The sequence below is a fragment of the Arvicola amphibius genome, chromosome 3 (assembly GCF_903992535.2).
Source record: "Arvicola amphibius chromosome 3, mArvAmp1.2, whole genome shotgun sequence".
NCBI classification, from domain to species: Eukaryota; Metazoa; Chordata; class Mammalia; order Rodentia; family Cricetidae; genus Arvicola; species Arvicola amphibius.
The window spans coordinates 174321451-174336459 of record NC_052049.1 but is presented as its reverse complement, the minus strand read 5'-3'; the positions used below and the strand labels follow the sequence as shown (position 1 = coordinate 174336459).

At 51.6% G+C, this 15009-nt stretch overlaps 1 protein-coding gene across 2 annotated transcripts; it reads right to left on the bottom strand.

Annotated features, from left to right (window-relative positions):
- Positions 1-2534: 2534 nt before the first annotated feature.
- Positions 2535-5664, bottom strand: Camkv (CaM kinase like vesicle associated). 2 transcript variants are annotated; one of them, XM_038324167.1, is made up of 11 exons: positions 5570-5664; positions 5324-5455; positions 4928-5002; positions 4574-4712; positions 4331-4451; positions 4101-4176; positions 3875-4011; positions 3635-3713; positions 3386-3473; positions 3002-3107; positions 2535-2893 (listed from the first exon to the last, which is right to left on the bottom strand). In XM_038324167.1, exons 1-11 carry the CDS (start codon positions 5662-5664, stop codon positions 2535-2537), a joined length of 1407 nt encoding a protein of 468 aa, XP_038180095.1. The 2 variants fall into 2 exon arrangements, with proteins under 2 accessions (XP_038180095.1, XP_038180094.1); XM_038324166.1 differs by having other exon boundaries at positions 2535-3107.
- Between the last annotated feature and the right edge of the window lie 9345 nt (positions 5665-15009).

The window sequence follows — 15009 nt, the reverse complement described above, 5'->3', positions numbered from 1 at the left end:
AAGAGGCCCGCCAACCGTGCAGAATCCTGGGACTCAGCGCGGCCGCTCTTTGTGATATCCTAGGAACGGATCCCCATTTCTGCTAGTAGTGGCCTGCGATGGACTGGGACGGAAAACAGTGCCGCTGCAGGCTGATCCCTATCCCTGCTAAACTGAGTATTGTGTCAAACTAGAGCTAGTGCGAAGCGAACCAGACCTCTTCTTGCTGCACTTCGGGACAGTCTAATAGAATGACATCCCAAGGCAAAGGGGTGATGATCCCAAGGTTATGAAAAGTGATAGTGTGCTGGCAGCCACCGTCACAGACCAGAAGAAGGCCCCCACTTTCTCAGCCTTCTATTATGAATGGTCTTGGAAAGATGAACACATTAAGTCCCAACCCATCAAAACGCTACTGCACTAGCCTTGGCTTTATTCAAATATGACCTAATAACCCTTGAAATTAGGTAGATACTAGGGCCAGTAATTTAGCTCTTACCTCCCAGGATTCCTCATGCCTGGGACTGTAGGATAATGATTTGGAGGCACAGATGCGTCAAAGACCAGGAAATAACAAACCCTCTTTATTATTCCCACATCAGATAATTTAAGGTCCTCCCTGAGAAAGCAACCTAGGTGAGTTCACCAAAGCCCATCTGAGCTGAAGCAAGTCTCCTCAGGGATTTTAATGATATAGTTAGCAGTATTAGTCCCCCAGAAGAAACATACATGACTCCATATTCTAAAGCAGATCTGCTCCAGCTGGGGAAGACAGAGTGAAATCTTTTTGGTCTAAGTTGAAAGCACAGGTATTCACAGGAAGTAGGCATCAACATACAGCACAGAACTTTTGTGCAGTCCCACCCTCTCCCCAGCCCAAAGAGGCCCACTCTGGCCACGAGCAAGGTCTCTCCCTGTAGTGGTTGGCCCTGAGTGGATACCCTCTCTATGTACAAGTTAAGACAAAGGCTCCTTGGTCCACAAGAGTTGGAAAAGCATCAGCCCTTCAGGCGCTCACTCAGGGATAGTTCTTGGCTGAAACACATCACTCAAATGGTTCTCTAGAGTCCAGAGGATCCCCAGTACTCATTGGAACAGGTGACCTACACTTTCACCCTAAGCAATGCACTGAGCATCAGCCTCTCCCCTCCCCCACTGCCTCCCATGGGACAGAGGAAGCAAAGGCAAGAGGGTGGCCAGAGGCTTTGCAGGGTGACGTTTATTTGCCAGGTTCAGTAGGCACACAGTTAGCCCACCAACCTTCACATACCAGAGCAGACCCACAGGCATGCAGGGAAAAGGGCAGGCCATGGAGTGCCGAGCTAAGGCAAGGACCAGCGTGGCTGCCTGTTCAGGCTGTGATAGGGTTGAACCAAGAGCACCTGCCAAGAGCATCCTCCAGGACCGGGGAATCTTATTCTACTTCCTCATCCCAGCAAGAGCAACTTAACATGGCTGAGTGATACTTCAGCCCATCATAGCAGAAATAGAGGAAAATCCTCTCCATGTTGCTGAACAAAGAGCAGAAAATCTACAGCTGTAAAGAGCAAACTCGCAAGCAGCCTATGAGGAACTGCCATGCCTCCCTGGGAGGAAGAGGATTTATGGCCTGAGCCTGCATGAGGTGGCCACAGGTGAGATCTCTTCCTGTGGTAGTGGCATCTAGGAAGACCATGGGGGTAGTGGCATCTAGGAAGACCAGCCCTCCCTATCCCACTCAGAGGAAGGACCCAGCTAGGTTAGGGCCCTGGTGCTGGTCCTATACTGTTCTCCCAGGTCTCATCGCTGCATCCTAATTGTTTCTCCCTTCCTTTAGAATTTCATAAGAATCAGGATACAGAGCAACCCATTACAGGACAAAGGAAGGCAAGAAATAACACAAGGATCTTAGAGGGCCTACCCAGGGGAAAAGATGGAAGCGTCTACCTTTCTACCCATTCTCCCACATCTGAGGATCCCCATAGCTAACGTGCAGTGCCCCCCAACTATGTGACCAGACTTGACTTAAAGCACACTGCCCTAGATTTCTGAGTCCTCTCGAGCAGCCAGTGTCTACCCCTAGAGCAGCTCACACACTACAGATACACACCTTCATGTGCAGGAGCCTAACCCTGCTGATAGGGCCTCGCTGGAGGACCAGCTCTCAGGGCAAGGCCACCCAATTTAGGGCCTGGGAAAGTACGAGACTTGCAGGGCCTGCCTGGGGAAATGATGAGGCAGGAAGGGAAGGAGAAGGAGAGCAAGGACCCCCTGAGTTCCCCTAGAGCAGCATCCCACAAGGAACAGAAACTGGTGAAGCTAGCGAAAGACAGAAAAGCCACAAGGAATCCATGCAGGGGCTAGGGCTGGCCCTGCCTCTGGCCTGCCCACCACTCACACACATCCACACAGGAGACAAGACTGCTCTCCCATGGCCCCCAGGCATGCCCCACTGGGATGAAGGAGCTTGGGGGGAGCTAGGGCATCATGCCAGTGACTCTATATACAATGAGAAGCCCCTCATCCACACTCCCACCCTATTTCCCGTCCCTCAAAGCCCCCAACAGGCTGCCCATTCAGCTCGTCTTCTCCCTCTGAGACTCCTGGGCACAGCCAGTAGCCTCTTCTCCTTTACTAGAGGGAGGAGCCTGGCCTGTGGCACCCTCTAGGGCTGTGCTGTCCGGCTGGGCCACAGCCGGCTCAGGGGTGGCAGCTGCCTTTGCAGCTGGCCCGGCACCGCTTTGGGTGGCGGGCACTGTGCTCTCTTCTGTAGCTGGTGTAGCTCTCCCATCGGTAGCTGGTGTAGCACTCCTGTCAGTAGCTGGAGTGACACTCCCGTCAGTAGCTGGGGTGATGCTCCCATCAGTGGCCGGGGTGACGCTGCCATCTGTGGCTGGGGTAGCGCTGCCATCTGTGGCTGGGGTAGCACTACGATCTACAGAGGCTATATTATCGCTCTTGGCAGCACACCCGGCATGGCCCTCTGTGGCTGCAGGAGCACTACCCCCAGAAGCTGCAGCTGCAGCTGCTGCAAGGGCCCCACCGGCAGCCCCAGGAGTGGCAGTGTCTGAAGCAGACTGGGCTGCAGCTGTGCCAGACTGCTCTGGTGCCCGGAGCCGTTTCATGAGAGTGGTCACTCGGACAGCCTTCTGCAAGGAGGACAGTGAAGAAAAGTTCGTGGTGAGGTTTGCCGGATCTACTCCTTCAAAATGGCTAACCCATCCCTTTCCATAGTAGCCCAGTTGCCTCTGGCCACCCAGCTGCTCAGTAAGTACTTCAGGTTAAGATGATAGCAGAAGCTAGAAGCCGCATATGATAGCCTGAGAAAAATTCGTGTTCAGCTGAAGAGGTGCAGCGGCAGCAAGAAACTGTGGGTGCAAGAAGAAGCACTTGGAATTGGGCCAAAAAGAAAGCGAGCCAGACCTACCTTCCACTTGGCTCTGGCAAAGTTCTTTTCAATCTGGGCACAGACACCATCCTTGATGTTCTTATCAGAAGCGGCGTTACCAGAAATCCTAGAAAGGAAGCAAGTGCTGCAGATAGGACGCTCTGTGCCTTCATGGAGACGACACAGCCCTTCCCTCTGGACCTCAAGGATAAGGACTTCTGGTGTAAGAAGTTCAGAGGGCAACCAGAACTTAGCCTCAACTCCCATTCTCCATGGCGCCCTGCTCACCATTCGTGGGAGATGGCCTCTTCTGCAGTGATCCGCTGGTCTTGCTCCACCTCCATCAGCCTTGTGACCAGGTCTTTGGCTGGGGACAAAGCCAGGGATGGGCTAGGCATGGGCGCCCCATCTCATTGTCTAGCTGTGATGAATGGGCTGGGGAGCAGGAGTAGAATCCAGCAGAAGCTGAGAGCAGAGCCTCCCTCCTTCCTGCCCTCTGCTCTGCCCACATGCTGGCCATCTCCTCACCTGCCTGAGAAATATCGTCCCAGTATGGAGAGTCAAACTCATAGTCACCAGCCAGGATCTTGCGGAAGAGATTCTTGTCATGGTTCTCATAGTCGTCTTCTTCTACCTCCTCATAGAAGGGTGGGTTGCCTGAAAGGCTACACGGAGCAGGGTCAGCTAGGGCGGCCACAGACACAACAGCCCAGCCCACCTGGCCGCAAGCCCAGTTATGTGCCCTTTCACTCACAGGATGTACATGATGACGCCAATGGCCCAACAGTCCACAGGGCGTCCATACCGCTGCCGTCCTACCACTTCTGGCGCTAAAGAAAGGAAAGTGTATATCTGCTGGTTAGCATTGGGTCAACCAGGTATTGTACCATCCATCCCCACTTCCAGGACCAGAGACTTCTCCCTACCCCAAAGCCTCTCCCTGAAGACTGTCCCCCCACCATCCCCTGTCCCATCCCTCCTTGCCCAGATACTCCGGGGTCCCACAGGGCTCCTTGATGAGGCCATTCTCTAGCTTAGCCAGGTGGAAGTCACTGATGACAATCTTAGAGTTCTTCAGCCTGTTGTAGTACACTAGGTTTTCCAGCTGTCCAGAAGAGAATGGGTGGGGTGGGGGGGAACAAGATGTTATCATGAAGGCCTCAGAAGCTGGACAAGAGCCCAGTGTGGCACTCACTCCATTCCCAGTCACTCTGGTTCTGGCCTTACCTTGAGGTTCCTATGCACAATCTTGAGTGAGTGCAAGTAGGCCACAGCCTCCAAGACCTGCCGCACCACGTTGCTCGTGTCTCGCTCCGAGTAGTAGCCCTGGTCCAGGATCCAGTCAAACACCTCCCTCCCCGTGGCCCTGAGGGACACCAGCCCCTGAGCCCGGCGTGGGCAGGATCGGGGGGTAGGGCAGGAGCATTTGGGAAGCCTGACTTGTACCAGGCATTTGGCTGGGCAGGGCCCAGGACTTTGGGACCACTAGGGTTCCAAAAGTGGGTTTCTTTGGTTATAAAGGGAGGAAAAAGAAAAGGCCCTAGGGGCTGGAGGATCCTGGAACCCCAGAATTGTACTCACAGCTCCAGGAAGATGAAGTATTCCTTGCGGGTCACAAACACATCTACCAGTTGCAGGATGTTAGGGTGCTTTACCCTAGTAACAGTGAGAGGAGTCAGTATGGGGCGGGGCGAACCCAAGAGAAGCTCTGATTCCTACAGTGGGTGGTTCTAACAGACTAAATGGGAGGAGTCAGTAGTCAGGGCGGGGCCAAGCCAAGAGACGCTCTGGTTCCTATGGTAGGTGGGTCTAGAAGACTAAGTGGGAGGAGTCAGTAGTCAGGGCGGGGCGAGGCCAAGAGAAGCTCTGATTCCTACAGTCGGTGGTTCTAACAGACTAACTGGTACTTCCTGAGGCCCCCTGCCCTTTAGCCCTTTAAGCCCTTCCCTACTATCTCCCATCAGTCCTCACACTCACATCTTGAGGATGCCAATCTCATTCTTAGCCGCCTTCCGCACCTTGCGGCCATCCCGCTTCTGAAACTTCTTGCAGGTATGCAGCTTGCCTGTTGTCTTGTCCTTGGCCCGGAAGATTTCACAGAACTCCTCACTGAAGTCAGCAGGCACTCTGCTTAGCCTAAGCCTTGGGACAGGGGACACTCCACTCCCTCTTCCCCAACTCTGGTCCATCCACCCATCATTGCCCAATATACCCAATACTCACGTCTTGATGACCTGCCCCAAATCATATCTGTCAGTCACCTCCGATGGCTGGTTATAGTTCTTCTTGTCACCCAGAGTCACGCACCCAAACGGCATTGCTAGGCTCTAAGATGCAAGCAGGATGGGGTCTGGCTCAGCTGAATCATTTTCTATCCCCCAGTGCCCTGCCTCCAACAACATTAAATCTGCTTTTGGGAAACCCCAGCCCAGCTCAGTCAAGCAAAGGGCAAAGTTGGCAAACACGGATCTACTTTGCTTTTTCAGGCCTTACTACAGCCACTCAGTCTGGCTGCCTGAAATACAACAGCTCCGACTAAGCAAAAATTTACTAAGTTGACATATTAGGAAATAGTTTTTCACTATATATAGTTGAAAAGATATACAGAACAATTTGTTTACTTATTTAGTTTTGATTTTTTTTTTTTTTTTTGGTTTTTCGAGACAGGGTTTCTCTGTAGCTTTTGGAGCCTGTCCTGGAACTAGCTCTTGTAGACCAGGCTGGTCTCCAACTCACAGAGATCCGCCTGCCTCTGCCTCCCGAGTGCTGGGATTAAAGGCGTGCGCCACCGCCGCCCGGCTTAGTTTTGATTTTTGAGACAGGGTCTCACTATACAGCCCTAGCTGCCCTGGACTCAATATGTAGATCAAGCTGGTCTGGAACTTGCTGGAATCCTCCTGACTACAATTCTCCAGCAATGGATTAAACCATCAATTTCTTTAGGGTTAGCTAGATGGCTCACCAGGTAATGGCATTTACCTCCAAACCTGAGTTTGATCTCTGGGACTCAGATGATGGAAAGAGAGAACAAACTTCTACAAATTGCCCTCAGACCTCCATGCACAAACTATACTGTCCCCCCAAAATAAATAAAGTGTAATTTTAAAACAAAACAAACAAAAAATGCAAAATTTCTTTAAAGTCAGGTATAATGACTCACATTTGCTATTCTGGCACTTGGAAAACGGATGTAAGATTAGTCTGAGGCCATCCTGGGCCATAGTGTGAAACCCTATTTCAAAAAAGAAATCAAGCCAGGCAGTGGTGGTGCACACCTTTAACCCCAGCACTTGGGAGGCAGAGGCAGGCGGACCTGTGAGTTCAAGGCCATCTTGGTCTGCAGAGTGAGTTCCAGGACAGCCAGAGCTGTTACACAGAGAAAACCTGTCTTGAAAAACCAATAAATAAATAAAATCTTTAAAATTCCATGAACATAAATTTAAGTTTATTATAGCAATTTTTGTTTTGTTTTGTTTTTCAAGACAGGGTTTCTCTGTGTAACAGCCCTGACTGCCCTGGAACTCACTCTATAGAGCAGGTTGGTCTCAGCCTGCCTCTGTCTTTTGAGTACTGGGATTAAAGGTGTGCACCACCACCCCTGGAAAAAAAATTTTTAAGATTATAATAAATTATCATTTCCCCTTTCCCATCCTTCCCTCTTGCTCCAATCGAATGCATGACTTCTTTTTCTTTAGTTGTTGTGGTGTGTGTGTGTGTGTGTTCCTGATTATATAGCCTGCTAGGACCATGTACTATTATTTGAATGTACGATTTCAGGGATGACCATTTGGTATTGGATAATCAACTGGTGTGTTCTTCCTGGGGAAGACCATCCTACTCTCAGCAACTCTTAGTAGTCTGCAGTTCTTTGTCTACTGCTGAGGTCTAAGGAGCTTCCCCCCATACTATAGTTATTTATCTCTGGTGGTCTAGAGATGCCAAATGGTGGTGAAGCTGTGAACAAAATGAACACTGTTGAAAGAGGGCAATTCCCCTTTGAAAAAGCTGGGAGACAGGTTTGGTGCACACTTAAAATCCTAGCACTTAGGAGGTGGAGGCAGGAGATCAAGGAGCTCAAGGGAGCCTCAGCTACTTGATGAGTTCAAGGCCAGCATAGGCTACAGGAGACTTTATCCTAAAGGGCAGGACAGGCCCAGTTTTGTCAGACATATATACTCTATGTGCTTCTTTTCTTTTTATGATCATTTATTTTATGTGTATGGTTATTTGGCCTTCATGTATGCCTGTGCACAATATGTGACCCTAGGGCTTATGGAGGCCAGAAGAGGGGGTTGGATCCCCTGGAACTGGAGTTATAGACAGTTATGAGCGGTTGTGTGGGTGCTGGGAACTGAATCCAGGCCTTCTGGAAGAGCAGCCTGTGCTTTTAACCACTGCACAATTTCTCAAGCCCACACTATGTACTTTAAATATTTGCTCCACTGAAATGCATACATTTGAGCCAACTGTGCCCTAGGAGATCCAGGCCAACCTGGGCTACATAGGGAGATCCTGTCAAAGAGAGGGCGGAAGGGAGAGAGGCAGGCATACATTTATGCCTCGGGACACTTGTGTAAGAATGCTCATAATTGCCATATCCATAATTGCTACAAGCTGGAAAGAGCCCAAATATCCACCAGCAGCAGGATGTATTGTGGCACAGTCATATAATAGAATGTTATGCTGCAAAGGAAATGGAGGAGCTATGGTTCTACTTAGCCAAATAGCCTATCGTGCAAAAACAGTGTTGATAGAAACAGGAAAGAATGCATGTAGTGTGTGTCTACTGAGCGAGCTCAAAACAGGCAGAACTCACCATGCTGCTGCGGATTCAAACTCAGAAGTAACACGGTACAGAAAATAAGTTCTAGGAGTCACACAATGATTCCTCCTAAGGAACAGGACAGGCTGACTGCATTAGAGCACCTAGGAGCTTCTGGAAGACCTGTTGCTCCACCTGGATGTACTTTATATCTTGGTAAAAATGTACACGCATGGATTTGGAGAGATGGTTCAAGAGTTAAGAGAGCTTGCTGCACAGTTATGAGGGCCAGAGTTTGAATCCTGGCACCCACACAAGTCAGGTCTCTTGAATATTTTGAAACCCCAGCTCCATGGGTGGAAAAAAGAGGACTTCTGGGGTTTGTGACTTCTAACTTAGCCAAGAAAATGCGAACCCCAGATTCAGGGAGAGACCTTGTCTCAAAGGAATAGGTGGAGCATGATAGAGAACACGATGCTTCTCTTCTGGTTCCTGAGTAGCCACAGGCATGAGTGCTCACACACACGTGCACAACGTGCGCACACACACACACGAAAATAAATATTTATTGGGGTTGAGTGTAGGGGCATACTTTTCTAGGTCATAAAAGAAAATAGGAATTCTCTTTAGGGCAAAGAAGTGAATGTTGAAGGTGCAAATTTGTATTTTTTCCTTATTAATTTTTTTTTTGAGACAGGGTCTAATGTAATTCAAATAGGCCTCAAACTCGCTATATAGCAGAGGCTAGTCTTGGACTCCTAGTCTTTCTATCTCTATCCCTGAGTACTAGGGTTATATGCATGAGCCACCATCTCTGATGTTGTTCATTAATTTTCCTTTAGAATTTTTATCATGATTTCTTTGATGGATTTAGTAAATATTGAATTCAGTCATGTTTGGGGTGTATCTAGAGGAAGGAGTCCTATGATGGGGAGAAGCAGCATTAGGCTTGGGCCTCGGAGAATGCTTTGCCAGGAAGCATGCAGGGGTGATGCTATGGAAAGGCAAGACAAGCCTGCCTAGCGCCAAACTACTGCAGGAGCACACAGGGGACCAGGTGTGAGGCTCGGTCCAGTTATTGCTGGCTCAGTAGGCTCCAGGAACTCTGCACCTGGAGCGCCGTGCCCTGCCTCCACTCTGCCAACTACAGTTCAATTCTAAATTGCAGTGCTGGATGGCTGGCCCCAGCATCCAAAGGAAAAGGCACCCGCTGCCCTTGTTCTGAGGGAGATGGCGGTGTCTACCTTTATAGATCTAACCCCCCGAGCTGGCTTCCATAAAGTCTGTTTAGTTTTAGTGCCAGCCTGTAGCTACACCGAGCTCTACACTGAAGCCTCACTGAAACCACTCTGCCGCCTCTGCCTCCATAAACTGCTTAATATAGGGCCTTGAGCACCTAAAGATCCCCCTAACTGAAGACTCTTACAGTGTCAGTATCCCTTAGAAGGAGGACTCTGCCAGCTAGGACCAAAAGTCAGACTCTAGACAAGACCTATGGGCAATCCTGGTTGCCAATCACTTTCTTCCAAGCAGAGGCCAGCTACACAATTCCCAGGGGTCACTACCCTTCCTGGAGGTCCTCCCTCAAATGTGTCCTCCGCATTAGGGATCAAATTCTGTAACTTCTTCATCCGCATTGCTTGAGCTTGGGGAATACAAATGCATTTCATCAGTGTGATTCAAGCCAGGACTCAAGCCATCAGCAAAATACCACAGAGGCAGAGGAGGCACTTTGAAGACAGCGGCGGTGTGTCTTTGCCACTATGTCCAAAGTCCTGCCCCTGCATCTGCACAGGTGTGGTTGAAATTTCATTCTTGCAGCTGGGAGCAGGGACTCAGCTAGCACCTCTGCCAGCCACCCACCTCCACACGGCGACATCTGAAGGAAGAGGCCTGCATCAATCCTTGTGTAGTCTAAGGGCTTTTTTATTTATTTATTTTTTCTTTTGAGGGGGAGCGGTTACCCTCCCAGGCTGGAATCTGAGGATCATTCACTGGGCAGGACGATGTCACCTTGGCTTACAGGTCTCCCAGAAGGACTGGGCAGGGATTATTCTTAATTCTGTTGCTTTGTTATTCTGTTCCCTCTGATACAAGTACCCTTCTCCCCCCCCCCCAGAGACTCCCATGGGAATCCCATTTGTCACCGCAAAGTTATTTATAACATTAAAAAGGAATCAGCAACTACCTGAATGTCCAACAACAGGTGGATTCGCCAGCTCAAGTGTGTCTGCTCAATGGCAGGAAGTGTAGGCATTGTTAAGAGCGCTACCTACTTTGGCTGCCCTGTGGAGCAGCCTCCACACGGGCAAGGAACCAAGACCAGAGCAGAATGTTCTTCCAGTACAAATTCTGACATCATAATGTTGTCCATGTAACAAGTTGTCTGAAACAATCTCGATGCTCCAGGCCCAATGCAAAAGGGCCTTTTTCTGCGATACCTTTTCCAAGCTCCACTTCTCTCCCTATTCCAAAAGCTCTTGCCTCTGCCAGTGTGGTGTAGGTGGGAGGTTTTGTGTGTGCCTGTCCCTGATTCTGGTGCCAGCTTTTGGCTATGCATATGCATTCATGTCCATGGGACCTGGGCTGGTCTTGGGGTCTGTCTCTCCCATGGAAAGCTCACAGTGTTGCCAGCCTACCGCCATGTTCCACAGGTTGCAATGATGGGGACAGGGACAGATCTACTTCACCACCTCTCCCCTCTACCTTGGCCACCCAGACGTCACCCAATTATTATCCCCTCCCCAACATTCTAACAGAATTCACTTATACACCTAGATCTTTCAGGGTGAAGGGAAAAGAAAGGGGAACCATGTTTCCAATCAGTACCTGCCACCCCCATTTATTCCACCATCTGCTATCTGCAGCTGCCCCAGCGAGGCTGTAGGTTGTGTACAACAAGCCCCTTAGTACCTCTCAGCAACAGAGGGACTCTGGCCCCAAAACTCTAAGAGTAGGTTAGAAACAGCTTGAAGAAGGTGGGAGGCCAAGCAGAAAGAGAGTGGTATTTCTCATCCACGGCCCCAAATCAACAGCCAACAAAGGAACCAACATAAGCTGTTTTCTTCCCAACAACTCAGAACCTGGTCAGGCCCACATTGGCCCAGGCAGGGCACAGGAGCCCCACTGCAGCCACTATCCTGGAGACAGAATTCCTTTTTCTCTCTGCCAAGGAAATAAACAGCGTATACCTGGAACTGCCCAAAGGGAGCATGAGAGCCATGCAGAACTACACCACCACTGTCCTCCACACCAGCGGGCTCTGCAAACTGCAGGGCTCAACCCTCCCGTTCGTTACTGGAGCTTGGCTACTGGGCTCAGTGATTCACTGAGCCTTTGTCTATTTGGTGCCCTAGTAATAAAGGGTCCCTAGGAGCTATATTGGATCCTTAAGCAAATCTGAGACAGGGTGAAACCCAACTGAAACAGAGGTCAAAAGACCCCACACATCGGGGCTTCCTCATTGGGAAGTAGAGGTCAGCTTGCTTCAGGTCTCACCTTTAAAATCCATAAATGAAGTTTCCTGCTGCCATGACCTCTGCCATGCGGGTCTCTAGAGCCTGCAGTAAATCTAGAGAGGCCAGGAAGGGCCCAGGAGGCTTCCCGCTGACTCCTGACTGTAGGCAACACCTCCCAATTTAGTGGCAGCTGTGAACACCAGCCTGCAGGCACCCTTCTTTCCTTCCCTCCCTTCCTCTCCTCTCTCGGAGATTACGACTGAGTTTCCTATTGCAAATGGACATGCCCCAGCCCAAATCCTGTCTAGCTCAAAGCTGAAACCTCAGCCACAAGTCCAGCCTCCTTCCAGAGTATGCGGTGTCAAGAGACAGGACAAGCTTCAAGCCCACTCTCCGAGTGTCTTGAGTCAGTCCAGGGTGGGGAGAGGAGGGAGAGGGGCGACGACAAGCTAAACAACCATGAATTTTCCTAGTGCTGACTATTTCTACCTGTGTCAGGAGTACGAAGGAGCCCCTGCCCACCCCTGCCCCACCCCCAAGTCTTTGGAGTGAGCATGTAATCCATTGCTATTTCCAGAACAGTCAGCTCTCCACATACAGGCAAATCCAAGAACCAATTGTCAGTGGCCTTAGAACCTGAGGTCCCAATCTTTGAAGCCACTGGAGGCCCTGCATGCCTTTGGTTGGAGGAGAGGATCTGCAGAGGAAGGCACTGGAGTAAAGGGTTGCTATGGTGATGGAAGTTTTAAACCAAGGGGAGGAGGAAGAGATAGAGGTATTAATGAGGGTCCCTCTTCCCAAACTGACATTTGTCCTGGCTCCTTCCCCAATGCCTCTGTGATCCTGGTTTCCATAAGAGAGACTTCAGTAAAGAAAGAGAGGCAGGGGCACAGAGAGACAAAGGGAGAATCTATTGGAAAGAGGAGAAGGAGGCAGCAAAGTAAAAGGGACACATACAAGACAGAAGCAAGCAGAAGGTTCTGAGGAGGACTCGGAGTGCCCAGCAGCAGCCTTAAACCTCCATGGCCATGTGCTCTGATCCCCTGGGCCAGGAGCTACCCTTGGCATTTGGCTTTCCAGACTTCAGCATCCCTGAGACATACACTGAACTTAGCGTGGGAGGCACAGGAAAAAGAGGTCAGCTTCTAGGAGCCTCTTGGTGGGGAAGAGGCCAGCTGTTGCAGTCCCCTGGCAGGACAGTTCCGCAGCCCTTTGCCCTGTGTTATAGCAGCAGGCAAGAGAGGTCCAAAAGTTGAATATACAAACATAGGAGGGACAGCTATGAAGTCCAGAAACCTCGCTCCTTCCCTTTGCGAGCATCCCTCTCAGCGGGCCTAGCTTATCCCAGGGTCCCCAGCAATCTCTATCCCAATCAGCTGAACTCTCCAGGTCTTGGGTCCCCAGGGCTCTTCTTGTGGCTCAGCGTCATCCTGTCATCCGTCTGGGGCAGATCTTCTCAGGAGGGCCAAAACCAGCACCAAAAGCAGCACGGTAAACAAGCCATGAACCATGTCTTAGTTTTCCTGAACAGAGACCATAGGTTCCGTGGTCTTCCCTCAGAGCGGAGGACTGACACCAGCCTATTAACTGCCTCCCCCACCCCCACCCCGGGAATACAGACACTGAGGAAGGCCTGCAGCAGATTATGTATAAAGCCAGATAGGGCACCTGGGGATCCACACTACAAGAGGAAAGAAAGGGAGACCCCTGTCCCATCCTGGCTCTGAAAGGAATGGAGATACTAATTTCCAAGCTGAGGAAACTGAGGCCCAGAAGTCACTGGATCTGCCTGGAATCAACTCGGAGGGGGAGGGGAAGCTAGCCTAGGTCTGCAAAGGTGGTCCTGGGGGGCCCCCGAAGATAAGCCTGGTTTTGGGGGGTGGTGTACAGAAGATCTAGAGTAGTACAGACTGAATAGGCGCTTTTGGTAACAAGGAGGGGCCCTGTTCTCTAGGCAGGAACCTGCTAGAGCAGGTTTGGGGTCGGGAAGCAGTTGCCAGCCCTTTGTGGGGCTGGGGCTCAAGAGCCCAGGGTCTCCTGCCAGGCAGTAAAAGCTGAAGAAGACAGAAGCCAATGTTTAATTGTCCCTGCTGTCCCAGCCAGGGTCCCTGCTCTTCACCGTGGTACCACCCTGACCCCCTTCCCCAGTGCTGCTGGCTCGCCCCCGCTGGCACAGCAACACACATGCGGGAGGCACACGTGTGAGCACCAAGCCCCGCACCTCCCAGCAAGAACATGTGAGCCCCGCACCCCTACCTCGCACGTGTGTCCATGCACCGCCCCCCACCCCTCAAATGACCCTCTGGTTGGGGGGGCATTGGTCCACTCTGGTTTAGAACCTCCTCCCCCAGCCCCGCAACAGCCCCGCCCAGCCCCCTCCGGATTGTCGCCCATAAAGAACTCTCCGTTGTCATGGAAATTAGTGACTGCCAAATCGGAGGGAGGGGGCCCCCAGGGACAGTTGGGAGGGGCTGGAGACTGCTCTGGGAACGAGGATGGACTGCTCGGCCCCAGGACCTTACCCCTATAAGAGGAACCACGAATCTTCGAGGGTTTATGTTTTTTACATTTCGGAGCTGCAGAGGCTTTTTCTGGGACCCTCCCAAGCTGTCCAAGGTAATGGGGGAACTTTAGCCCAGCCCCGCATGCCACCCCACCTCGCATCTGCAGAAACCTCGCGCTGTGCCCCTGCTGGGACCCCCAGAGTCCTCGCGGCGATCGCGCGCATCCTGCGCGGGGATTCTCTAGCCACGGAAACAATCTCTCATGACCCCCACAACGTGCATCCAGGAGGCGCCCTCCCCAACGGCCCAGCCCTCCCTGCTCCGCACCTGCAACGCTGGTCGGTCACAGAGAGGAAGCGACAACCGGCTCAGCAGGGCTCCGGGGGCGGCCGGCAGAATCCGCTCCGGGCACGCGGGGCAGACGCGGCGCCAGCTGCAGCCGCTTCGACTCCAGAACCTCCAGCATCGCCAGTCGCTCTCTGACAGCGGATTCGCACCCCGGGCCGGGGGCGGGCTGGGGGCGGGGCCTCCTCGCCCGGCCCGCCCCCACCCTGGCAGACCCGGAGACTGGAATCCCACTTAAGGGAGGGCATATGCAGGTTGGCAGCAGAGCTGGTGAACATCTGCTAGGCTCCCTTAGGCCATCGGACTCTAAACCCAGCAACAGGAGGCGAAGGGGCCTTCCCAGTCCCAAAGTAGGGAGTAAGGAGTATGGGGGTGGGGGGTGGGGATTGGAGACCAGCTTGAGTCCGGGAGCTGTACAGATGTCTCCCAACTAGAAGACCCAGGAGACTAGGGTCATGCTCTGTTTCTGAAACCTGATCCAAAGGGCTGGACCTATTTAGAACCTAGAGCACCCCCTAGTTAGGAATAAACATACAGGGGTGCAATTGTGGTCAGTTTGGGAATGGACAAGATGCCACAGTGAGGACCTCAGAC

Excerpts from the sequence above, each read along its gene's own strand:
- Camkv (XM_038324166.1), bottom strand. The coding sequence starts at position 5,664 with ATGCCGTTTGGGTGCGTGACTCTGGGTGACAAGAAGAACTATAACCAG. Across the intron at positions 5,456-5,569 it reads TTGGGGCAGGTCATCAAGAC|TGAGGAGTTCTGTGAAATCT; the intron begins GTGAGTATTGGG and ends TGCTGACTTCAG. Across the intron at positions 4,713-4,927 it reads TACTTCATCTTCCTGGAGCT|GGCCACGGGGAGGGAGGTGT; the intron begins GTGAGTACAATT and ends GGTGTCCCTCAG.